The 25,544-nt window shown below is 41.5% G+C and overlaps 1 protein-coding gene across 4 annotated transcripts in view; it reads right to left on the bottom strand.

Moving 5' to 3' along the window:
• The window catches only part of jak2 (Janus kinase 2), a 246,701-nt gene that overhangs the window by 73,372 nt on the left and 147,785 nt on the right, over positions 1-25,544 (bottom strand). For all 4 annotated transcript variants that reach the window (XM_033018234.1, XM_033018235.1, XM_033018233.1 and 1 more), the window contains 2 exons: positions 24,895-25,156; positions 2,126-2,249 (listed from right to left, as the gene is read on the bottom strand). In XM_033018234.1, the coding sequence (XP_032874125.1) occupies positions 2,126-2,249; positions 24,895-25,111 (341 nt within the window). In that variant the 5' untranslated portion in view covers positions 25,112-25,156. The remainder of the gene's footprint in view (positions 1-2,125; positions 2,250-24,894; positions 25,157-25,544) is intronic.

Below are 25,544 nucleotides of genomic sequence, written 5' to 3'. Positions count from 1 at the left end.
TAATGAGTGAAGATGGCATTCAAATAATAAAGTCTTGCAATGAATAAACAACTGGAATTTTGCCGCATACTCAGGTTGAAAAAAACTTTAGGTTTCATTCCCCTCACGCTCAAGTTATTGTTGTTTATTTAACTAACTCCTATCCTTGATCTGAACAACCCCCTTTAAAAAGTCTTAAATATTTAGCTCTATTTGAACAGGTTTAAAACGCAAGCCTCCAGAAATATAATTGCGGTCATACAATTCTTCAAATACTATATACCTAATTTCTTGCCTTACTTCAATTAAAAGATGCCATCACAAGCTATTGGTGCCCCTGGCACCCAAGTAGATTTTGGATCCCATGCTTCTGAAGTGGCGGACATGATGCCGATACACTTTCAACATCCAGCCCGCAGAGTCAATTCAATGCGTCCAGGAAATGTGACACTTTCATCCAGAGGTAGTTTGCTGTCAGATTTCAGTTAGTGTAGTGGATGGTTGAATTAATGTTTTTTTATGGGACAGGCTATATATGCTTGGTCTAGTCCTATCTCCTAATCGTGTGGAGAGCACAGCTACACCTGCAGATCTGGAGCTTTGAGGAGCTTCACTGCGGTCCTCAAGATGAGATTCCACGATAAGCACAAGACAGCAGAAATCCTAGTGTACCTGTCTGTCATCATTTGCTACTTATCACATGGTCTTCCCATTGTAAGGCATGGACCTTGCCTATAGTACAACACAAGATGGAAGAGGAGTCGCAGGAGGAAGGGTGGTGGTGGGGAAAATAAGTGAAAATAAGCTTGTTATTAATTTGGTGTTGAGGCAAGTGTGAGGGCTTTAGCGAGTCACTTGGGGACCCATTCTATCAGCTCAAGGTGTGAACAGAGAGGTGGCTCAGGCCACAATGTGCATAGAATAATGAATGGTGGCTTCCCATTTTTGCCGCACTGGTATCGAACAATGATCAACTGCACGGGGAGCTAATTTCACCACTTCATTGAGGATTGTAAAGACATTGCTAACTATCCCAACAGAACCATCCAGGGAATCACGAGTGTACAAAGAATCTGAACCTGACACCAAATTACCACCGCTGCAACAGCATGTCACAGACTGTGTGTAGTATAAACTAAAGCTACAGTGTTTAGTTTAGAATAGAGATACAGTGCGGAAGCAGGCCCACTGAGTCTGTGCCTAGCAGCAAATCCTGCACATTAACACTATACTACATACACTAGGGGCAATTTACTATTATACCAAGCCAATTAACCTACCAATATGTCTTTGGGGTGAGGGAGGAAACCGGAGATTCCGGAGAAAACCCATGTAGGTCACAGAGAGAAGGTACAAATTCCGTACAGACAAGCACCATTAGTCAGGATCGAACCTGGGTCTCTGTTGCTGTAAGGCAGCAACTCTACTGCTGTGCCACCGTGCGCCCAAGGACTCTACATTTGAAGGTTGCAAGGTTTGTTCTCTGCATTCCCAAAGATGTCAACATATTGTCTCTTCTTGCCTGAGTGCAGCTTTGAAGGCATTGACAAATGCACAGATTCATTTAATAGGAAGAGGTGACTGGTCACTTGAGGCAAGGACCAGACCCGAGTCTCTAGAGATGTGAGTTACTAGCGCTAATTGTGTGCTACCATATTACACAGTGGTCAGACTGTTGACATAAGGATTTGGTTGCTTCTGGCGAGAGAAACTTGGAGACAAATTTTGAAACAATAAATGAGGTAAACTGATTTCACTGGTAGGAGGGTTGGTAACTAGATGTTCAATACTTAAGATAATCGATAAACAAAAATCAAGAAAGACTTGTCTTTGTTTGATGAGCCTTGTGATCTGGAATACATTGACCAGAATCAAATTTAGAAGGAACTTTTTAAAGGTAATTGAATATATACTTTTAAATGAAATAATTGCTGAGCTGTGTGTAAACTCCAACTGAGTGGTTTTAATCTAACAGAGACCTTCTGTCGAATCAGACAGCTTTTTTATATGTAAACCCAGATTCCATGTTTAATGTTAAAATGTGATCCACAAAGAAATGTGTGGACACTTATACCAGCAGTTAAATTATAATATAATAAGAAATATTTATGGTAATTTCCATTTGTGATTGTGGATTTCAACCTACCTTAATCGATAGATGGTACATTCATCTGTTGATGCATCAATATGGAAGATGTGGTTTGGAGGATACCAGGACCGGTCTCTCTCATTCATCAGAGCAAACAGGGAGTTGTACACTGGGAGAATGCCTAATGAATCAAGAATATTGCCGTTAAGTAGATTCAAACTAAAATACTGACTTTATTTCAGTTTTAACTTGATTTTTATTTAAACGACTGCAGAAATATTCTGAGAAACCACTGAATTTGAAGGCCATAGTTAATAATAGTTTCCCCAAATCAGATATCTTTCATTTAATACTGCTGAAAACATCATCGTACTTTACATTACCCGTGACATTTTTTAAATTGCAATGAATTTATCATCTGTCGGTGTCAGTTTACCTCAAAGACTGAAGATCATCACTGGGGAATATTTCCTTACAATTTTCTTTAAACTAACTGCAGACATAGATATGGTGTGAATAAAAATTCTGACAGTGAGGAAGATATACAAACCCTCTATACATCAACGGCTAGGCTTCAGATGGAGAAATGCATCTTTTCTTGAGGCTACAAAAGGAGTTAAATGTATATACATACAGCACCATGAGGTAAGATCATCGTAAGTGAGTTTAAGTGAGTTTCATAGTGCTATACTGGAGGTGCTTGAGGAGTATAAGGAATGTAAAAAGAATCTTAAGAAAGAAATTAGAAAAGCTAAAAGAAGATATGAGGTTGCTTTGGCAAGTAAGGTGAAAGTAAATCCAAAGGGTTTCTACAGCTATATTAATAGCAAAAGGATAACGAGGGATAAAATTGGTCCATTGGAGAGACAGATAGGAGAGCTATCTGCAGAGCCAAAAGAGATGGGGGAGATATTGAACTATTTATTTTCTTCGCTATTCACCAAGGAGAAGGATATTGAATTATGTGAGGTAAGGGAAACTAGTAGAGTAGCTATGGATACTATGAGTTTCAAAGTAAAAGAAGTACTGACACTTTTGAAAAATATAAACGTGGATAAGTCTCCAGGTCCTGACAGGATATTCCCTAGGACATTGAGGGAAGTTAGTGTAGAAATAGCCGGGTCTATGACAGAAATATTTCAAATGTCATTAGAAACGGGAATAGTCCCCGAGGATTGGCGTACTGCGCATGTTGTTCCATTGTTTAAAAAGGGTTCTAAGAGTAAACCTAGCAATTATAGACCTGTTAGTTTGACTTCAGTGGTGGGCAAATTAATGGAAAAGATACTTAGCGATAATATATATAAGCATCTGGATAAACAGGGTCTGATTAGGAACAGTCAGCATGGATTTGTGCCTGGAAGGTCATGTTTGACTAATCTTCTTGAATTTTTTAAAGAGGTTACTAGGGAAATTGACGAGGGTAAAGCAGTGGATGTTGTCTATATGGACTTTAGTAAGGCCTTTGACAAGGTTCCTCATGGAAGGTTGGTTAAGAAGGTTCAACTGTTGGGTATAAATGCAGGAATAGCAAGATGGATTCAACAGTGGCTGAATGGGAGAAGCCAGAGGGTAATGGTGGATGGCTGTTTGTCGGGTTGGAGGCAGGTGACTAGTGGGGTGCCTCAGGGATCTGTGTTGGGTCCTTTGTTGTTTGTCATGTACATCAATGATCTGGATGAAGGTGTGGTAAATTGGATTAGTAAGTATGCAGATGATACCAAGATACGGGGTGTTGTGGATAATGAAGAGGATTTCCAAAGTCTACAGAGTGATTTAGGCCATTTGGAAAAATGGGCTGAAAGATGGCAGATGGAGTTTAATGCTGATAAATGTGAGGTGCAGGACAAATCAAAATAGGACGTACATGGTAAATGGTAGGGAATTGAAGAATACAGTTGAACAGAGGGATCTGGGAATAACCGTGCATAGTTCCTTGAAGGTGGAATCTCATATAGATAGGGTGGTAAATAAAGCTTTTGGTATGCTAGCCTTTATAAATCAGAGCATTGAGTATAGAAGCTGGGATGTAATGTTAAAATTGTACAAGGCATTGGTGAGACCAAATCTGGAGTATGGTGTACAATTTTGGTCGCCCAATTATAGGAAGGATGTCAACAAAATAGAGAGAGTACAGAGGAGATTTACTAGAATGTTGCCTGGGTTTCAACAACTAAGTTACAGAGATAGGTTGAATAAGTTAGGTCTTTATTCTCTGGAGCGCAGAAGGTTAAGGGGGGACTTGATAGAGGTCTTTAAAATGATGAGAGGGATAGACAGAGTTGATGTGGACAAGCTTTTCCCTTTGAGAATAGGGAAGATTCAAACAAGAGGACATTACTTCAGAATTAAGGGACAGAAGTTTAGGGGTAACATGAGAGAACTTCTTTACTCAGAGAGTGGTAGCGGTGTGGAATGAGCTTCCAGTGGAAGTGGTGGCGGCAGGTTCGTTGGTATCATTTAAAAATAAATTGGATAGGCATATGGATGAGAAGGGAATGGAGGGTTATGGTATGAGTGCAGGCAGGTGGGACTAAGGGAAAAAAGTTGTTCGGCACGGACTTGTAGGGCCGAGATGGCCTGTTTCCGTGCTGTAATTGTTATATGGTTATATGGTTATTCGAGCACAAAAGACTAAATACTGCACTGTTCTGTTTAATTCCACCATTATATGCTGGAAGAAGGAAGCACATGTCACTGCTAACGCAAGGATCAAAATAGCTGGTCCAATGCACCTGCTTCCTTTTCAATCATGTTGCACTTTCAATGCATGCACTGTTACTCATGAGTCCACTAGAAGGGCTAATGTACTTATTCAAATGTACCCCTGGCTTCTATTCCAACAAAATAAAGAAAACAATATTATAAAACCAGGATTGCTCAACAAAGCATTTAGAGGAAATCTCAATCCTAGATACCCCAATTTAAAATTATCCCATCAAACATGAATATACGAGGATTGTATAAGACCCCATCCTGGCTTCACTGGATAAAACATTAAGTACAATCAGATACAGTATATGTCAGGCATTGAATGGAATCTCATTTGTTAGCAGAGGTTAAAGGTGGGGTTCAAATGAATAATACAACATTTTGAACTGCCAGTTATCCTCTTAAATCTTTTGGTCTCTAGCCCCATGCCACATTTTGACGATGCTAATGAATGTATGTATCGCCTCTGAAAATGTCAGAAGAATTCTTGCACAATTCTTGTTTGATATCTATTATTTATTTTGCTTAAAGTTTATTTTGATTTTAAAAAACATTACGACTGTGCTGTTGTTGAATGCCTGCTACACATTCTTACATAGGGAGCAATTTCATCCAAATGAACCTTGAAGAATGAATGCCTGATCGACCTACTTTCTGGACTCAAACATTGGCGGAGCCAGATTGTTTGCAACCTCCAATGTGTTTCTGGCCACATAACCCGAAGACTTACAAAGACATTCTACAAAACATACAGCATTTCGTTAAACAAATCCTACACTCCTCAAAAAATGCAATACAATGCCATTACAGTTGGCATCCCAAATTGGGATGTGTGGGAACAATGAGTGAGCAAACTGCCTGAGTAAAAATGTTCTTGCTGTCTGGCCTTAAGCCGGCTGATGGACTAAAAGTGGAATTCAGCAGAAAACCCCAAAGCCCGAATCTGAAACTAAGAGGAGAGGGAGAACATGGAGAATTATCCCTACCTCTTGTCAACCATATCAAAATCATAAAATGAAATATAATCACTCGCCTTGCAGGCAACAGGCAACCTCCATGGCAATTTATACTTGATTCCATTAGTTACCCCACTCGCCTACTCAAAGAGTAAAACAGCTCAACAATTAATTTAAAAATATGTAGATTCTTGTTTTTTTATTTACTAAACATCCAATTAAAATTGTTATGAATGCAATTGTTTCTTTAGCTCAATCAATTAATTATTCTCTCAGCTGTTCCACCTCCTCATCCTCACAGCTTCCACTGGAATGATTTTGGAATTGCTAAAATTGGAGCCTCGTACGGTATTCCTTTCTCGTTTTCTCCATCCTTTCTTCATTCCTTTTTACTTGCTAAATTCCAGTGCTCTTATAAGGAGGCCCAGAAACACAGTAATCCAAGCTGACAAGTTCAGTAATTCCATTTACTCTACATTCCAAAAATGTGAATTATCATTCCTGATTTCAGAAATGATTACTATGCAGACTCCAATAACATGTGGAGCAAAGCTATACGCTCTCATCTCAATTTTGTCCATTTTGTCAGTGTCTGCTTTTCTATTACTCCATATTTTGACATGAATAGTTTTAGTGCCATATTATTTCCTTGTCAAAATAATTGTGCATGAATTAAAATTTAAGTTAATTATGTATAGTGCAACATGAAGGCAAATTTAACATGTTCACAAAAAAAATTAATATTAACCAATATTTTGTAGCCAACTAACCAAAGATCTAGCACCAAATACTTGTTCCTGAAGCTGTCACAAACTCTCAATGATGAGATCCTGCTGCTGTCAGTGTTACTATATGCAGAAGGGTTCAGAACAAGTCAGCCCCAAAATCAGCTGAAAAACCTTTCCAAGTGGTTCAGTTTATCCCTCCAATTCAGCCAACTGTGAAAAATATGGAAGCATTGAAAATCTTTTAATCTTAATGAGTCCGAATAAACATACCAAGACAAGGGGAGTCTTCTTCTCACATTCATAAGGGATAGAAAAGGGCTTGAAAATGTTTTTGTCTGATCAAATATTTTTAACTACTACACAAATGAATTTTATTCAAAACTCGAGTGAGCGCCTGTGCCGTGCACTTATGGAAACTTTTATTCGTAGGAGCTTTTGGACATGTGTGTAATGCCAGTATTATACATTATCGCTCAAGGTGACAGCACATATACACACAACATTCAGTCAGTGTAGATTTGGCTGGGGCAAATTCCAACCAGCAATTGTTATAAGACCCACCTCCATCTAAGCCTCAGCCTTGAAGACCGAGGCATCCATTTTTCTTTAGGCTCATCTCGGTTCCCTTTATTCACCAACTGCTTCAACCAACCAATCTTGCCTTAGCTAGACTCCCAATTTGCTTTAATTCCCTGCTGATGTTATAAATCTTTGTCTCTCTCTCCCTGCCCTCCAACTCCTCCACTACATCAATCTTCTCCTAATATCTTCGGAGTATTGCTTTCCATGATTACCTATCGGTCACTCTCGCCTTGATTGTTGCATTGGCATCCCAGGCTTCCTCTCATAAACATCTTCCTCCTCTCCTGGCTTTCCCTCCCGCTCCTTTAAACTCTCTCACCTCTATGAAAAACGGATACTTTTAATACCCACATAATGCATATATGGACTCTGAAAATATTTAATGAGACAGTATACCCATGAGCTAGGTCAGATTTCCAACTTAGTTTTTCCCTCTCCACATTTGTTGCCCGGCCTGATTTCAGATTTTCTGCAACTGCAGAGCTGTCTGCCTTGCAATTCCAATTTTGCTTTTGCTTTTTTTCACACTCTCACTTTATTTGCCTCCATCTACTCTCCTCCATACAGATTAGGTGCAATCAATAAGCCTTCACCATCCCTTTCCTGACGCCATCAAAGTCCTTCCTGGCTTTGTCCCTACCACAGATGTTCCTCTGGTTCTCTCTAAAGGGGCTGTCCCACTTGGGCACCTAATTGGTGAGTTTAGAAGAGTTTAGGAGCGTTTGAAAAAATGCCATGTTGAAGACCTCCTTCGACTATGTAGAAGACTAGCTTCGACTAGCTACAACTAACTTCGGGAAAACTGGACACCGAATAGTGGAGAGTGAAGACGACCTCCTTAGATCTCCTTCGACCTCCCTTCGACTATGATGAAGACTATCTACGACTACCTTTGACTACCCTTGATTACCTACAAATAATATGACGACCTACTATGACTAAACCTACGAGTAAAAAAAGTATTGATTTTTTCCATGGCGACCTTATTTTACTCGTGGGCATTTTTCAACATGTTGAAAAATACGCTGCAACCTAGCTAGGCCTCGAGAACACGGGGACTATTCACGAGCATGAAGGAGAGTTACAAAAACCTCCTACGACCTCGTGTTGACCATGCTGGGGGGCAGTTGGGGGGCAGTGTTAGCTGTGAGGAGGATGCTAGGAGGCTGCAAGGTGACTTGGATAGATTGGGTGAGTGGGCAAATGCATGGCAGATGCAGTATAATGTGGATAAATGTGAGGTTATCCACTTTGGTGGCAAAAACAGGAAAGTAGACTATTATCTGAATGGTGGCCGATTAGGAAAAGGGGAGATGCAACGAGACCTGGGTGTCATGGTACACCAGTCATTGAAAGTATAAATGCAGGTGCAGTAGGCAGTGAAGAAAGCAAATGGTGTGTTAGCATTCATAGCAAAAGGATTTGAGTATAAGAGCAGGGAGGTTCTACTGCAGTTGTACAGGGTCTTGGTGAGACCACACCTGGAGTATTGCATACAGTTTTGGTCTCTCAATCTGAGGAAAGACATTCTTGCCATAGAGGGAGTACAGAGAAGGTTCACCAGACTGATTCCTGAGATGGCAGGACTTTCATATGAAGAAAGACTGGATAGACTCGGCTTGTACACGCTAGAATTCAGAAGATTGAGGGGGGATCTTATAGAAACTTACAAAATTCTTAAGGGGTTGGACAGGCTAGATGCAGGAAGATTATTCCCGATGTTGGGGAAGTCCAGAACTAGGGGTCACAGTTTAAGGATAAGAGGGAAGTCTTTTAGGACCGAGATGAGAAAATCATTTTTTACACAGAGAGTGGTGAATCTGTGGAATTCGCTGCCACAGAAGGTAGTTGAGGCCAGTTCATTGGCTATATTTAAGAGGGAGTTAGATGTGGCCCTTGTGGCTAAAGGGATCAGGGGATATGGAGAGAAGTCAGGGATGGGATACTGAGTTGGGTGATCAGCCATGATCATATCGAATTGCGGTGCAGGCTCGAAGGGCCGAATGGCCTACTCCTGCACCTATTTTCTATGTTTCTATGTTTCTATGCTGCGAGTATGAGTCGGGGGGAAACTCGCCCGAACTCGCGGATTAGGTCGCCCAAGTGGGACAGCCCCTTAACCCTCTCACTTCTACGCAACTAGTTTATTTCTCACCTTTCCTTGTTCTAATAAAATTAAAACAAAAATTACGTCAAACAGAATTCATATAAAAAATGTCAATATACAAGCTGGGAAGTAAATGCGAAACAGATGTAATTGATTGATCTTTGGGGTTTTTCCAACAGTCTCCTTTTGGTTTCAGTTCTTTGTAACAGCTGTGACCTGTATTTCACAGATTTTCTATGATTTCCCTACTTTGAATTCCCCTCATTAATCTACCAACGAGGTGACTTTGTGAACAATGTATTGCTGTGGCAACCCTAACATCATCCCCACAGAGGTATTCGCTTTGTTCTACCCATGCTGCTGCCCACCACCCCTCTTCCCCCACCTTCACTCTCTGCAATTTAAAAGTACTTTGTTTTTTCTCTCTCTCTCTCTCTCAATTCTGGCAAAGGGTCATCAAAATGAAATGTTAAATCTTTCATTTTCCACAGATGCTGTCAACCTTCTGAGTGTTTCCAACATTTCTGGCTTTTATGACAAATTATATTCATTCTTGTGGAACAAAACCTCATCTTACCAGTGGGCATGTTGTGGCTTTCGGGAATCAGTATTAAGTTCTCCCATGTTAGGTCTGGCTTTCTTTCCGATTGTAACAGAATTGGTTATTTCTGCCAGTCACCATTTTGGCTCAGTTTTTCATTTTCTAACTGTAAGGTTTATATGTATGTGTCCTACAGTTTTACTGATGGCACATTTACACAAGTAACATTTATCTACTACTTTATCATCACATTTATTCATTTGATCTCACTCTATCAGAAATGTTCTTTGTTCTACTCATCCTTTGACCCATTGTCACTGCTGCTGATGTTGGAATATTGAGCAAAACAGTGATGGAGCAACTCAGTGGGCCAGGCAGCATCTGAGGAGGGAAATTCTTCCGTCTGAAGAAAGATGCCGACATGAGATGTCATCTGTACATTTCCCTCCACAGATACTGCCTGACCTGCTGAGTTTTCTCCAGCACTGTATTTTTTGGTCTCTTTCCCTGTTTTATTGAAGGATCTTGCACCTGTAATGTTAATTGATTCTCTCTCCACAGATGCCACCTGACCAGATGAGTGCTTTCAGCATTTTGTTTTGTTTTATTTCAGTTCTAGAAGAGCTTAACAATTAAAAATCACGCATTTCTTGGAGAAAGATAATGGCATTGTTTAAGCAACGGAAGAAAGAGTTTTATGGGATAAACACAGAACATGTTTCAGCCCATGGGGGATGTTCAGTACAGAGGGAATTAATGATAAAATAGCCACTAATAATTCTGCTCTGAGAGCAAGGCAAATGTGGAACTTCCAGCCTTTAAAAATGTTTGAAAGGGTTTGGACGTGCATTTTACGGGAAGCAGAGTAGGTAAAGGTGAAGTTGGCAAGCAGCATGTACAGAATCTAAACACTTGTATGAACGTGACCCAATGTTATGCGGCACAATTCTATATTAAAATTGGGGAGGCGTGGGAATGCGGAGTAGTCGACCATGATTGGGACTTCTGTTTAAAACCAAAACAACATGACCACCACATCAAGTACGTCTCTTAAAATAGTCTTTGTAAATTGTAGCAGGTGAAGAAATAAATTTGCACAACACGGACACGTCTGACAGGACACGCAGGCATTTGATGCAAGCTAATACTGTTGATGCTCTTGCTAAGGAGAAATTATAACCAATTCACTCAATCTTTTCAAGACGTAACAGATACTATGTAGATGGACTGCACCTTGAGACCCAGATAGCACTTGAAAACATACATATCCAAGGAAATTGAGGAAAATAAAAGTTCATGGTGCGGGAGGTTACATATTCCATTGATATAAGTTGGCTGACCAGTACAAAGAAGACTGTGACCAATAATGAGTCTTTTGCTCATAAAAAGATTATTGAATGGTGTGTCACAGGAGCCAATGCTGAGCCTTCAAATATTTATATAATTTAGTTGGATACAGTTCCACTGGTGGAAACATCACAACATTTATACCCTTGAGCATCTTATATGTTTCAATAAGATCACACTTCATTCTTGTAGCTTTGAAAGAATATAGATCATATTTCCTCGCCTTTCTTTCATAACCCTCTCATCCTAAGAATGAGTTGAGTGAATTTGTGTTTGATTGTTTCCGATGTTAGAAGACATGGACTTATTAGTACCTGTGCATCTGAAAGTAAATTTTCCAGTTTCTAAATTCCGACTCACTTTCAAGAAAGACCAATATAGTATTTGCTTTCCTAATTATTTGCTTCACCTGCCTGCCAACCGTTTGTGATTTAGGCACAAGAATACTCTGTACTTCACTTATCTGCAATCTTTCACTCTTTAGACAATAGTCTACCTTTAGGTTCCCCTCACCGACGTGCATGAGCTCACATTAACCTCCATTTCCAAACTTATGTGCCCACTCACACTATCCATCTATATCCTGTTGCAGAGTCTGCACATCCTCAGTGTAACATATCCTTCCATCTATTTGTGTCATCGCCAAACTATATGATTAATTTTGTGTGTAGAATGGCATTTTGGAGTTGAAATTGAAGAAGAATTAAAACACAATGAATCCATTGACAGGAGCAGTGGTACAACTGGTAGAACTGCCACCTCACAGCGCCAGAGACTCAGGTGTGATCACTACCTTGGGTGCTGTTTGTGCGGAGTTTTCACATTTTCCCTGTGACCGGCTGGATTTCTCCAGGTGTCCCGGTTTCACCCCACATCCCAAAGACGTGGGGGTTTGTAGGTTAATTGGCCTCTGCAAACTGCCCCTAATGTGTAGGAAGTGGAAGTGAAAGTCGGATAAGGTAGAACTAGTCTGAACGGCTGCTCAATGGTCAGTGTTATCTTGGTGGGTGGGTGGGCTGAAGGGCCTGTTTCCATGGTGTATCTCTAAACTAAACTAATACCTAAGAGATGATAGTTTCTGTGAAACAAGTAGTTAATTGGGTGGGAAGGAACTGCAGATGCTGGTTTACGCTGAAGATAGACTCAAAATGCTGGAGTTACTCAGCAGGACAGGCAGCATCTCTGCATAGAAGGAGCGGGTGACGCTTTGGGTCGAGACCCTCTTCAAATGGCCTCCTCCCTCTGCAATGAGGGAGGAGGCCATTGCATTCAATCTGCAATGATATTCCTATTTGCCACAGCACTTTTTAAAGACATAAGCCCTCATTCAGAAGGACTCAGTAGCTTTGAAGAATAAAAACAAACTTCTAAAGTTCGGACAACACGAGAATTTTTTTTTCCATGCTTCTGTATTGTTTAATAAATGCTGTCGTATTTCATCTTGAATCACAATGTGATATTTCAAAACATTTACAGGACAGGGCCCATTGACAACAAAGCACTGTTGGCTTTTGGATTTTTCAGCTGTCTTTGGCAGCTTTGAGGGAGAACAATGTGCAAAGTTATAATCACGATCCCCTTTACCAAACAGCAGGACATACACTCCTCCCTAATATCAACACCACCACCCAGTTTAACCTTCGTACCTCTTAACTAAAAATGATATAATCATGTGTTTTCTTTGGAACTAAAGGAGTTGGAGTGACTTTTAACTGATTATGAGGGGCCTAGCCTGAGTAAATAGAAAGGACCTATTTTCCTTGGCAGTTTGGTCAAAAACCAGGAGGTGTGGATTGGAAGTAATTTTTGAAAAGATTGCATGAGAATATATTATTTCGCTCATTGTGTTGGGGATTTTGGAATCACTGCTTAAAAGGCTGACAGAGGCAGAAATCCTTATCCTTCTTGAACTGTATGTAGATGTGCAATTGGAGAGCAATGGCTGGCAGAGCCATAGACCTGGTGCTAAGTGGCAATTGGGTTGAGTAACTCTTTCTTGACTGGCACAGATATGGTGGGTTCAATGGCCTCTAGTAAACTTTCCTTGATTCAACATTATTATAGCTGAAGAGTATGCATAAGAGAGGAGGATGATAATTAAAGTCGTGAAGGCATTTATTGCCATGCAGTCCCTGGGAATTGTCACAGGCCAGATCATTAACAATCATGACTCTGTCATGGTAGTAAAGATGTATAATGTTAAATAATCTTGCCTGGAAATTAGTTTTATTGTTTGAATTCAGAAGGTGCCATATTGACCCATCTGTCTACATGACCGTGATAAAGAGGATGCAGAGAACCAAATTTGAACGATATTAATGTCGTTGTGCTGTTAGCCTTTTGCTGTGTCTACTGCTCCCAGGTTGGGAATGAAATTAGAACTACAAAAAAAGAAAAATTGGATCACAATGTGTAACGTTTGTGTGTGTTCGACACTGAATATCCTAAAAAAAAAGGGACATTAATTTCTCATCTTCTATGCGTCTGATGCACTAACGCAGAGAGGCACTTTAGAATGACAGTGACTGGCAGTGACTTTGTTTAATTTTAGTTTAGTTTAGGGATACAGCACGGAAACAGGTCCTTCATCCCACTGAGTCCTCGCTGCCCAGCAATCACCACACTCCAACACTATCCTACACACACTAGGAATAATTTACATTTATAGCAAGCCAATTAACCTACAAACCTGTACGTCTTTGGAGTGTGGGGGATACCGGAGATCCCGGATAAAACCCACGCAGTCAGAAGGCGAACGTACAAACTCCGTACAGACAGCACCCGTAGTCAGATTCAAACCCGGGTCTCTGGCAGTGTAAGGCAGCAACTCTACTGCTGCATCACCGTGCCGACTTCATTAGCCCAAGCAGAAGAAGATCTTTACAGCATTTGGGCTGACTTTGTCCTACATTAAAGGGGTCTGACTGAAACAGGTACCAGATATATGGTGTGTGGGGCTGGAGTCCTGCTTTGGTCTCTTTTCATCCAACAGTGGCTGTGGCTTTCTCTGAGGCTTCAACAATCTGATGCTTAAGGTTTTGATCGCCAATATTTCTCTTTTCAAATATGCTACCTAACCTGGTTATTACATTTTCTGATCTTATTTCACCAGATTTCCATAAAAATGTATATTGCAGTCCCTGCTCTCTGACATACTGTAACATTTAGGACACACTCACTGGCACTGACTGGGAGCCTGACACCAGTATTGTGCAGGGTCTCCAAGCAGGTATCTTTCTCTAACAAATTCCAGATGTAGTTTTTGCAAACAGTTTACTGAATAGGTGGTGAAATATTTTAGCTGTTAATTTTTGGTAGACTCTTGTTTAAGCTCCGCACTGCAGTACCTGACGCATACTACACCATACTTAATGTACAAGAACCTAAGAAATATTTCACTTAATAAGACCATTTATAAGACCTTTTATGTCAGCACCACTTCCCTTCAATAAGTCCCTGTTGCTCAATTCACTGAATATCCAAAATTCAACTAACTTCTGTTCGGGATGATTATTGCGGCCACAGCTCACATGGGTGGAGAATTTCAAAGATCCATTCCTCTGAATAAAGCAATTTCTTCTCATCTCTGTCCTAAAAGGCTGACCCTTTATTTTGTCATCTCTACATCAGCCCTCACAAACCCCATAGAAATTTTGTAAATTTCAATTGGATCATCTCTCTTTTTTTTAAATTCTAGAGAAGAGCCTCTGTCTGTATAAATCTCTTCTGACAGGACAACCCCTGCACTACAGCAATTGCTCTGGCGAACCTTTGCTGTTCCCCGTCAGCTGTGAGTATAACCTTCCATTGGTAGGAAGGCATTAAACATGCTAGATGTGGTCTCCCTAGGCCCTAATAATATTGAAACACATCATCTCTATCCTTGTTCTCAAATCCTCTTTCAATAAAGGCCAACATATACCACATATCCCAGGCCCTGAGAATACAAGAGTGAAACTATTTCGCAAAGAAGAAACAAGGCAACAAAATAGGAACAGTCTTGCTGGAATATCAATGGGCGTGGAATTACTCATGGTTCAAAAAATATACTTCAGATGAGTCAACAGGAACTGTAAAGATCAGGGGGGATTGTGGCTCTATTTTCAGGCTGTGCTTAAATTATATTTCTCAGGTTGAGTAGAAGAGATCCCAGCACATTTGGGTTTGGGGCTGAAAGAGTTACTCACTTTCCAATCATCACTGTATCTATTAAAATAGGAGCTTGTGGACTTTCTTGTCAAGTGCCTGGGTCCCGTCATGGTGAGACTCTGGATAATGATACACCCAAACATTAATAAAATAACAAGAATCTACAGATGCTGGTTGATACCAAAGATGGACACAAAATGCAGGAGTAACTCAGCAGGTCACACTCTGGAGAACATGGATCGGGGATATTTTGTGTCAGAGAACCCCTTTTCAGTTCCATGTTCTCCAGGGATGAGGACTGACCTGTTGAGTTCTCCTGCATTTTGTTTCTATCCATGACCTAAACATTAATGCCAGTTTTCAGACATCCACTACGCCATGCTGGAATGTCCAGTTGTCAGTGGCTGCGGTAACCAATGGTAACCACCGTCTGTCCTGTTTGGAAGGCAACTGGACCTGCAGAGTAGCTTGCTGCTTGCCGAGCTGGTGACTTTCCCTCACTGCATCAGTAAGAGTGATCTGTGGGACTTATCATTCTTACCGAGTGATGCAAAACCTTGCCTGAGTGAGACCCCAGGGGATAAATGACGTTTCCCCTGCAAACCAGGATTTGGGAGGAGTCCAGGGGCTTGTTTTGTGGAAGGAGGAGAGTTGATGACAATAAATGTTTTCATTTTCATTTTTTCCCCCCACACTTTTTCATTTTTGGCCTTCTGGATTCTGTGACAGATGACCATTCACTGGGGGGACTACGCGAGCGAGCACAATGCTTTGAACCAAATGGACTAAGCTTTTCACTCCTCTCTCCAGAGCTTTTGACTGTACGTGTGGGTCAGAGACTACACAAACCAATTGCAAACAGAGGTAACAAGTTAACAATGATTCTTCTCCCCTCCCGCACACATCACTTTGCTGAATCATGAACGTACCTACTGACAATTCCTGCTGTTCTGCAGTCCTGCACTCTTTAATTCCAGTTCACGGGCATGATTGTCTGCTGGCCATTCCTGCTTTCCTTCACTAAACGTCTAATCCAACCTGCCGGTCCTTTGTCATCCAGAGATGCATTGTCCCGCCCTTGACTGTGTGTGAACAGCCCTGGGAACAATGCCCTGGCACTTTTTGCTGCACTTTTGCCAATGAACGACAGGCCGACTGAGACCCCAGAAAGAAATAGGGCCCTGTGGCTCTGTCCAGGACCACAGTGGAGTAAATGGGGTGTGATGACTGACTCGATCAGGGTAAGTGAAGGGAACTGGACGACAAGGCCTGGCACATACACTTACACCAGTGATACAACACCCAACAATATTTAACTACATTTTCACAGAAAAGGAAAGGTGTCTCCTACTACTTCTTTCTGACTTTCATAAACAAGACAGAGAGGAAGGTATATCTCCATCTTTTCTTTTCTTATTTCTTTTCTTTTCGCCTGCACTTCTTTGGTAGCTTAGGGGTCTTTTTCTTGCTCTTTTGTATTTTACTTTTCTTTTCTTCATCCTTTTCTTTCTTCTTTCTTTGTTTTCCCTTTTTTCCCCTTTTTTTTGATTTAGGTTATAAGGTTAAAAATGAAGCTGTACAATAATTGTATAACTGTTATGTCGATCGTCTTATCCTGTACAATTGCTTCTAATAAAATTAATTCCCCCCAAAATATTAATAATAATAATTTTAAAAACATATAAATAAATAAATAAATAAATGGATGGGATGATAAAGAATGTCCATTCATGAAATGTGTCAAGCGTTGGGCTAATGCGAATATGCTGCATCATCCCCTCACAACACGAGCCTTATCCCAGCAGCCGTACAACTTACAAACGGAGAAACCTTTCATTTATTAAGGAGTGGAAATAGATGATAGTAAAGGACTGCAGAGAGGATTGGGCAGAGAGCAAGAGTTCTGAAGAGTTGCAACAGCAGATTATCAGAGGGCGCTGATCACTGAAAGCGAATGTTGGGGGATGATACAGGAGGAATGGAATCAGGAGGCCTCTGGCTGAATGAGATCATGGGGAAAGATCTCAGTCAGTCTCTTAGATGGACACAATTAGCTGGAGTAACTCAGCAGGACAGATAGCATCTCTGGAGAGAAGGAATGGGTGACGTTTCGGGTCGGGACTCTTGTTCAGACTAGTCAGGGGAAAGGAAAATGAGAGATATAGACAATGATGAAAGGAGATATAGAACAATGAATCAACAAAAGCAAAAAAGTAACAATGATAAAGGAAATAGGCCATTGTCAGCTGTTTGTTGGGTGAAAACGAGAAGTTGGTGTAACTTGGGTGGGGGAGGGATGGGGAGAGAGGGAATGCCGGGGCTACTTGAAGTTAGAGAAATCAATATTCATACCACTGGGTTGTAAGCTGCCCAAGTGAAATATGAGATGCTGTTCCTCCAATTTTTGTTTAGCTTCACTGACAATGGCGGAGACCTAGGTCAGAAAGATCAGTGTGGGAATGGGAAGGAGAATTAAAGTGTTTAGCAACCAGGAGATCAGGTAGGTCCAGGCGGTCTGAGCGAAAGTGTTCCGCAAAATGATCGCCCAGTCTGCATTTGGTCTTGGCGAAATATAATTGTTCTATATCTCTCTACATCATCGTCTATATCTCTCATTTCCCTTTCCCCTGACTAGTCTGAAGAAGGGTCTCGCCCCAAAATGTCACCCTTTCCTAGTCTCCAGAGATGCTGCCTGTCCCACTGAGTTACTCCAGCTTTTTGTGTCTATCATCAGTTTAAACCAGCATCTGCAGTTCCTTCCTACACAATACCTCATTCAGTCTCTTGCTCAGTCTGGGGCTCAAGGAGGTGAGGATGCAGGTGCAGCTGCAGCTTGGGAAACCAGTTACTTGGTAACAAGATAGTGATGGAAGCAAAATCATTTCTTGCAACCAAACACCGTTCTTCAGTCTGATCGCTGATCTGAGATATGTGCAGATAGAGTATAGATGAATCTGAGGGAATACATGGTAGGATAAGTAACAACCTTTGTCCTGGGTCTCTTCATCCTCACCATTATAACAGACCTCAGGAATGCTCATTCCTCATGCATGGAGATGCAGTTCTGCAAAGTTCATTTTATTGCCCAATGCTGTTGCTGAAGACACTGAGACTAATTGTCTTTCGCCCAGAATGTCTGACTCTGCAGTCTTGGCCCTGAGTCAATTTTGTTTGTAGAATTAATTGCGCAAGAATACACAATGGTGTTGGGCAGGGATGTTGCAACGTTGAAGGCCAGCGTTTTACTTCCAAGCAAGGATCGTGTGAAATTTGAAGGGGAAAGAGCAGTTAACATTTTCCATGTACCCATTGCATTTTTTAGCCTCACAAAAGACCCAGGTTCGATCCTGAACTCGGGTGCTGTCTGTGTGGAGTTTGCACATTCTCCCTATGACCACATGGATTTTCTCCAAGGTCCAATTTCCTCCCGCATCCCGAAGACATGTCTGCTTGTAGGTTGTGACATTGGGATAACATAGAACTAGGGTGAACAGGTGATCAATGATTGGCGTGGACTAAGAGGGCAGATGGGCCTGTTTCCATGCTGTATTTATAAACAAAAAATGCTTTTTCGGATTTTAAGTCTGCAAATTGAGTGTTGGTCTTCATGGGCACATTTTGGGCAAAAGGCAGAACCTTCATTGGAGATGGAACAGATTAAAATGATCATCAAATCAGGACCCAAGACTGAAAACTTCCTGCAACAAAACTATATTCAAACTTCAATAAACTGGATTGGTTTATACGAGGCTCCAGGATATGATCAACATAAGTCATTGTGTTTTAATGCAGTAGAATTTAGTGCATTAAGATTCACAATGCAGGATAATAAAATATTTGGCTCTGTCCAATAACTGCGCGATGCTGGAATGCAGCCAGGACATTCTTGTTCATTCTTTAATAATAGAGCAAATTCAGGTATCTGTGTTGCCAGTCAAGTTGAACAACAAGGTTTTGGAGGCTGTGCCTTGAACACATGAGGCCTGGTAACATGACATAGGATTCACCAGAGGGAGAGGAGATTTACTGAGCAGCTAACCACAAAGCACATTGCAGCCGTTACTGCTGGATAAAATACTGGCGAGCAGCAGGTCGTTTGGAGTCGTTGCCTGGAGCTGGAAGTAAGGAGGGGAGGAAGGCAGGAATTGAGAGAAAGAGAGGAAAGAAAATGTGCTTGAGCAATACTCATCGGCTCTCATTAGTTATTTTTCCCATGAGTAAAGACAGAGTTCCTCGAAACCAGTAATAACTGTTCTTTCCGTTATTTTTAAAAAATACATCAAAATTAGATCTGGGAAACTCCTTGCACGTATATCCTTATCCATCAGCCATTTGTTAAAGAAGGGAAGGCACCATAGATGCATTGATACCAATCATAATTTGCATTTGTTTAATATTTACTTCTGAAACTTCACACCAGGACTGCATAACTAGATGTCATCATTAGATATCTATGTTTTCTCATACAAATCTACTGTAATGTTCAAAGGTGTGTGCGAGGATGGCTGATCACAACTCAGTAAACATTAAAGTAGCTACAATTGGTGTCAATGCTTTTCGAAGCTTGTAAAGCTTGGTAACACACTCAAGTGAGCCTGAGGACCTAAGTTCTGCTCTCACACTGGACACCTGAGGACAAAAAGCAGTATATTTGGAGGCAGCATCTTTGAGAGAAGCTGTTAAACTGAGGCCCCAGTTTCAACACACTGCAATGACAATTTCTTCAGCCTCCTGACTGTAGCCAATCCATCAACTGCAACCAGCAAAGTTCACTGATAGAACTGAGGTAATTCTATTGGTCATCTAAGATTCACTCATCCCACCAACAAACTGTAAGGTTGCCATTTTGGGGGACCAATGCTCAGGATTTATTTCCCTTTTCTTTGCAGGCAACCACCCCCTAGTTCATCCTATAATTCCATTTTATAAAGTATGCCATTAGTGTGTAAGGATGTCTAATGACTGAGCTGCAAATATAAAACCTGTTTGGCAAAAGGAGAGAACTTTATTCAGCAATATTTGAGCCATCACTTCAATGCTGGTGACTTGGCTTTGATGAAAACACAATTGTTGGTACAGTAGCCTCCCAACTTGATGTAGAGCAATTTTCAGAGGCATCACTACTGGTACCTCTCAAAGACCATGTAACGGTTTAGATAAGTCGGTCAAGTTACACATCCATAAAAAGTGACAGGGATATTAACAGAGATGTGTACTTGTATTTGCATCATTCCTTGGGTCTAGGTCAGCAATAAAAAAAGTTTAAAAAAAGCTACAAGTGCACTATATCTTACTGACATTTTCACCGCTGGAGAAGGGGCTGTCAGGATCATGGAAGTGCCCATCTGTTCCTGGGTCTGTTTATTGTTGGCGGACTGTGCAAAGCATCATGAGGTCTAGCAGAGCTCCTTGTCTTCTCAATGACATGTTAGAGTCCAAGCCTTGGTAAATTCCCCAAAGAGATATTGCAATTTTATGTAGATAGATGGTACAGCCAAGAAGGTGTCAGTAGTGAAGAATGTCTTGAAAATTCTCAAGCAATTAGTCAGTTAACAGCCCCTGATGCTACTATTGATCTATCTCCTCGTTCTGTCCCCATGAGAGTGAATTTCTTGTGACCTGTTACCTCTGTAGAAGCAAGAAGTGTTAGCAAATCTGCAGGATCAGGTAACAAGCCCAATTACTTGTTTAATTCTTGGGATAATTAACTGGGGTTGAAGCTCTTGAGATGCAACTCTTCCAACAGATGCTCCAAAATTTGAACAAAGATGAGACTCTAAAAATGCCAGAGTCATTGGGGAGACTGACAGTGTGTTGGAAGGATTGAGATAGTTCTTCACAACTGGCAAAATCCTCACTGTATTCTGGAATTTTGACTGGATTTAGATGACTCTACTAGATAACAAAGCTGGTCAACTTGACAAAGCAGATCTAAGAACATTTCTAGGGACAGTCACAGCAGTGGGATATAAGCTTCATCAATCCAATAAGGATTCTGACTTTGAAAATTAGGATGCTTGTGAATGAGTGGCACAGTGGTGCTGTTAGCAGTGCTGCTACCTCATATCTCCAGTAACCCGGGATTCAATTCTAACCTCCAGTGCTAGCTGTGTGGAATATGTATGCTTTCCATGACCCTGTGGGCTTTCTCTGTTCTATGATTTCCTTGCACATCACAATGTGGGAGATGCGAGATTAATTGGTCATTATTAAACTTTCCTAGTGTGTAGGTGAGAGGTAGAATCGGAAGAAGGAGTGGATGGAAATTTAGGCAGATTACAGGAAAAATTAGAGGATAAATGGGAATGCACTGAAAGCCGGCATAGTCTAGATAAGCAAAATAGTCTCGCTTTTTGTTGTAAGGAAACATGGAAGCTTGGTGAGCATTACTGGCAAGATTTAAAAGAAAACCAAAATAAGTTGACTTGGAATAGTACCAGGAACTGGGAACACACTCTGTAATATTAAGAATGGGAGAAAGGGCATTCAGCCATAACTCTATCCAGTGTTACTCAAATCTACATGGCAATCAAAATTCATGTATTTCCATTCCAAATTCTACAGGGGACAGACATTTTAAAGTGCATTGTGAAATATCCTGCTGCATAAAGCAACAGCTAAAGAAAAAATTGGAAATTCATCTCAGCTTATTTTAACTTCTGTTTATAATCATACCCTTGCATCTAAATTCCTCTCCATTTACCTCATGGTGAGGTTCACCTCCCAGACCACTGTTGCATATCACCCCTAAGCACGCTGTTGTGACCAATAACTCATTGGCTCTATAACTGATAGAACTTTATTTAGCCCAGGAGGGAAATTGATCTGCCAACAGTCATAAAAACACCAAATACATCAAATATTAAATTAAATTGACGCGTGGAAAGGATGGGGGAGGGGGGATGGGGGGAGGAGTCAGTCTCAGTCTCAGTCTACCCCCCGACAGAAGGGGGAGGAGTTGTACAGTTTGATAGCCACAGGGAAGAAGGATCTTCTGTGGCGTTCTGTCCTGCATATTGGTGGAACCAGTCTGTTGCTGAATGTACTCCTCAGGTTGTCCAGTGTGTCATCGAGGGGGTGAGCTGTATGGTCCAGGATGCTCCGCAGTTTGAGGAGCATTCTCCCCTCCAAGACCATCTCCCATGAACCCAACTTCACCCCCAGGACGGAGCCAGCCTTCCTGATGAGTTTGTTAATTCTATTGGTGTCCGCGGCCTTTGCCCTGCTGCCCCGGCACATGGCAGCGAAGAAGTGGGCACTGGCTACCACCGATTGGTAGAACATCTGCAGGTTAACAACATTAGCACACAACAAATGCTTTTCACTGTACCTCGGTGCACCTGACAATAAACTAAACTCAAATAGAGGCCAGTCGTGGATGGGATTTGATTTGGATGCAGTGTTTGATTCAAATGGAGTTTGGATTGGTTGCAGTTGGCCGAGGTCAAATTCGGATTGGCTATGGTTGGCTGAGACCAAGTTTGGATTGGCCAAGGTTATCTCAGGCTGGAGATAGATGGAAAAAGTTGGAGTAACTCAGTGGGTCAGGCAGCATCTCTGGAGAAAAGATAATGTTTCAGGTTGAGACCCTACTGCAGACTGAGAGTCAGGAGACAGGGAATCGAGAGATATATACGGTGATATAGCAGGATATAAAACAAACGAATGCAAGATATGCAAAAACTAAAAATGATCAAGAAAATGTTCCATTGTTGGTTGTGGGCTAGCTGGCAATGAGCTGTAGCTGGCTTGCATCAGAACCAGATTAGCCATGGTTGGCTCTGGTCGGAAGGATCCCTTATGGTGCTAATGCAGTGGTTAAGTTACTGGACAACCAGCCAGTTTCTGGGCCATTCATTTGGAGCCACAAGTTCAGACGCCCCCATGGCTACAAGGCTACATTAGATGAATTTGGTATTAACCCAGGTCACTGGAGCTGCGACACAGCTGCACGACCCGTTGAACCACCATATTGAGTTTATCGCCCAATACCACTTTAAACACACTTGAAGCTCCTGTTGATTGATGAGAGGAGAGGGCTTTTATTTGAGATTTTTGATCAGGAGCCAAGAGTCACCAAGATACTGTGGTCTCTGAGGTAGAATACATTCAGAAATAAACTCGAAACCACGCTCCTGGCCATTTGGAAACGTATAAAAACAAGTATTTTTTAGAAAGCTAACTGTTCACACTTTCTCAGAGGGCACACCTTTCCCACTCCCATAAGTCAGGAAGCTGGATAATTCCCCCACCCACAATGTCCACCATCAATAACCACTGAACTTTCTAGCATCTACTTTATCTGAAAATCCCTCAGGTTCCTGTCGCCCACAAGAGTAAATTCAAGGAGAGAGGCTGGGGCATAGATGGGAAATTAAAGGATTTTACAACCCAATATAAGGTCGTAAGGTCATAAATGATAGGAGTAGAATTAGGCCATTTGGCCCATTGTCTAGTCTGCCATTCAATCATGGCCGATCTAACCCCACTCTTCCTCCTAACCCCATTCTACTGCCATCTCGCCATAACCTCTGACACCTGTACTAATCAAGAATCTATCTATCTATCTCTGCCTTAAAAATATCCACTGACGGCCTCTACAGCCTTCTGTGGCAAAGAACTCCACAGATTTACCACCCTCCGACTGAAAAGAAATTTCTCCTCATCTTCTTCCAAAAACAAAAGTCCTTTCATTCTGAGGCTATGACCTCTAGCCCTAGACTCTCCCATTATTGAATCCATCCTCTCCACATCCACTCTATCCAAGCCTTTCACTAATATTGCTAGTATTAAGTTTGCTTTGAGTATGCCTGTTACAATCTTTAAAAGAGCTCATTAACATAATAGTTAGTGCCAGAAAGAGACCAACACCCTTCCATGCTGTTCACCCATGTTATGCAGTGACAGACCCAGCCCCATCAACACCATACTCCGTTACAAAGTGGCAGATGCAGAAAGAGACCTGTCCTCACTATAAATGTGCCCAACGTTATACTGTGTCAGACCTGTGGCCACCAGCACCATACTCCAGTGCCCTAAAGTCACAGATCTGCAACCACCAGTATTATACTGCACCATTGTACAATACTGTGCCTTGGAATTATATTGCGACAGATATGTCTCAACAGTACCATACCCCGTGCTATAAATGACAGACCTGTGTCTTCCATTACTGTGTATGTGTTATAGTGATAACCCTGTACCCCCAGTTACAGACCTGTACCCCTACTCAACCCCAGTGTTATTCAATGACAGACCCACAGCCACCAGTCTTGTGTGCCACTCATATTCCATGACATTCTCATACTCACCATTACTGTACCAGTGTTTATATTGGCAGACCCGTACCCACATTATACAGTGGCAAAACTATTCCTGTGTTTTGCAGTGACAGATCTATATGGTCTGATAAAGCCCTCTGGTACAATACCTCTGTCACAGAGTGACTGATGTGTGCTAATCAGGACTGTGTTATGGGAGTCTTTGTTCTTGACAACAAATGTTAGGCTGTTGGTAAAGATTCATTCTGAATTTACAACATTGGAATATACAATCTTCCCCCAGCAAAGGTTGCTTCTGAGAGACGCACTAGCAAGTCGATTACAACCAGCAAACCTTTTATTAGTGCTATTAAAGAAACCCAATCTAATGAAGCAAAAATGTTGTGCAAGTATGTGCAGGAAAAACATCAAAACCTTACTCACCACAGGCTTTGGCAGCAGTCACACAGATCTCCTCCGCAACATATTCGCCCGGTGGCAATGTTAGGCAGTTGTTCTCGGGTTTGCCAGGGATAGGGTAAAAATTAACCTTCAGCCCTGTTCCAGCCTGCTTCGGGGCGCATGGGCTCTGATGTAGGTTTCCGTTTTGGAGTGGGCTGGTCCCGGTGTCCATATCGGTGATCGTGATGCAGGCCATCATTTTACAACGGGAGGCCGTGTTTACTTCTCTCCGCACAACTGCAAACTAAAAACAGAAAGGCAAATCAAAAGAAAAAAAGGGAGGCGATGTGCTGAAGCATGCCCTGCTGTAGGATTTCCTGGCACCAAATTAATTTAGTGTTATAGGGGCCACTGAAATCAACAGGAATGCCAACTGGCTGAAGTCTGTGGTGTGTGTGGTCAGGCCCACTCTCATGATCATCTGTACATTAAACATTAAAAGCGTTCTTTCACAATTCATTCTTAAGATTACTTTGAGAGGATTGCAAGTTTACTGCAAATTCCTTCCTTGCACTAGTCAGAATTCGGTTAGAAACTAAAAAAATCCTTTCTTTCATAAGATGATAAGAAATGAGAGCAGTAGGAGATCATTTGGCCTTTTCAGCCTGCGCAACCATTCATTAAAATTGCCA

The sequence above is a fragment of the Amblyraja radiata genome, chromosome 3 (assembly GCF_010909765.2).
Source record: "Amblyraja radiata isolate CabotCenter1 chromosome 3, sAmbRad1.1.pri, whole genome shotgun sequence".
Taxonomy (NCBI): domain Eukaryota; kingdom Metazoa; phylum Chordata; class Chondrichthyes; order Rajiformes; family Rajidae; genus Amblyraja; species Amblyraja radiata.
The sequence above is the reverse complement of the archived record's forward strand: the minus strand, read 5'-3'. Positions and strand labels throughout refer to the sequence as shown.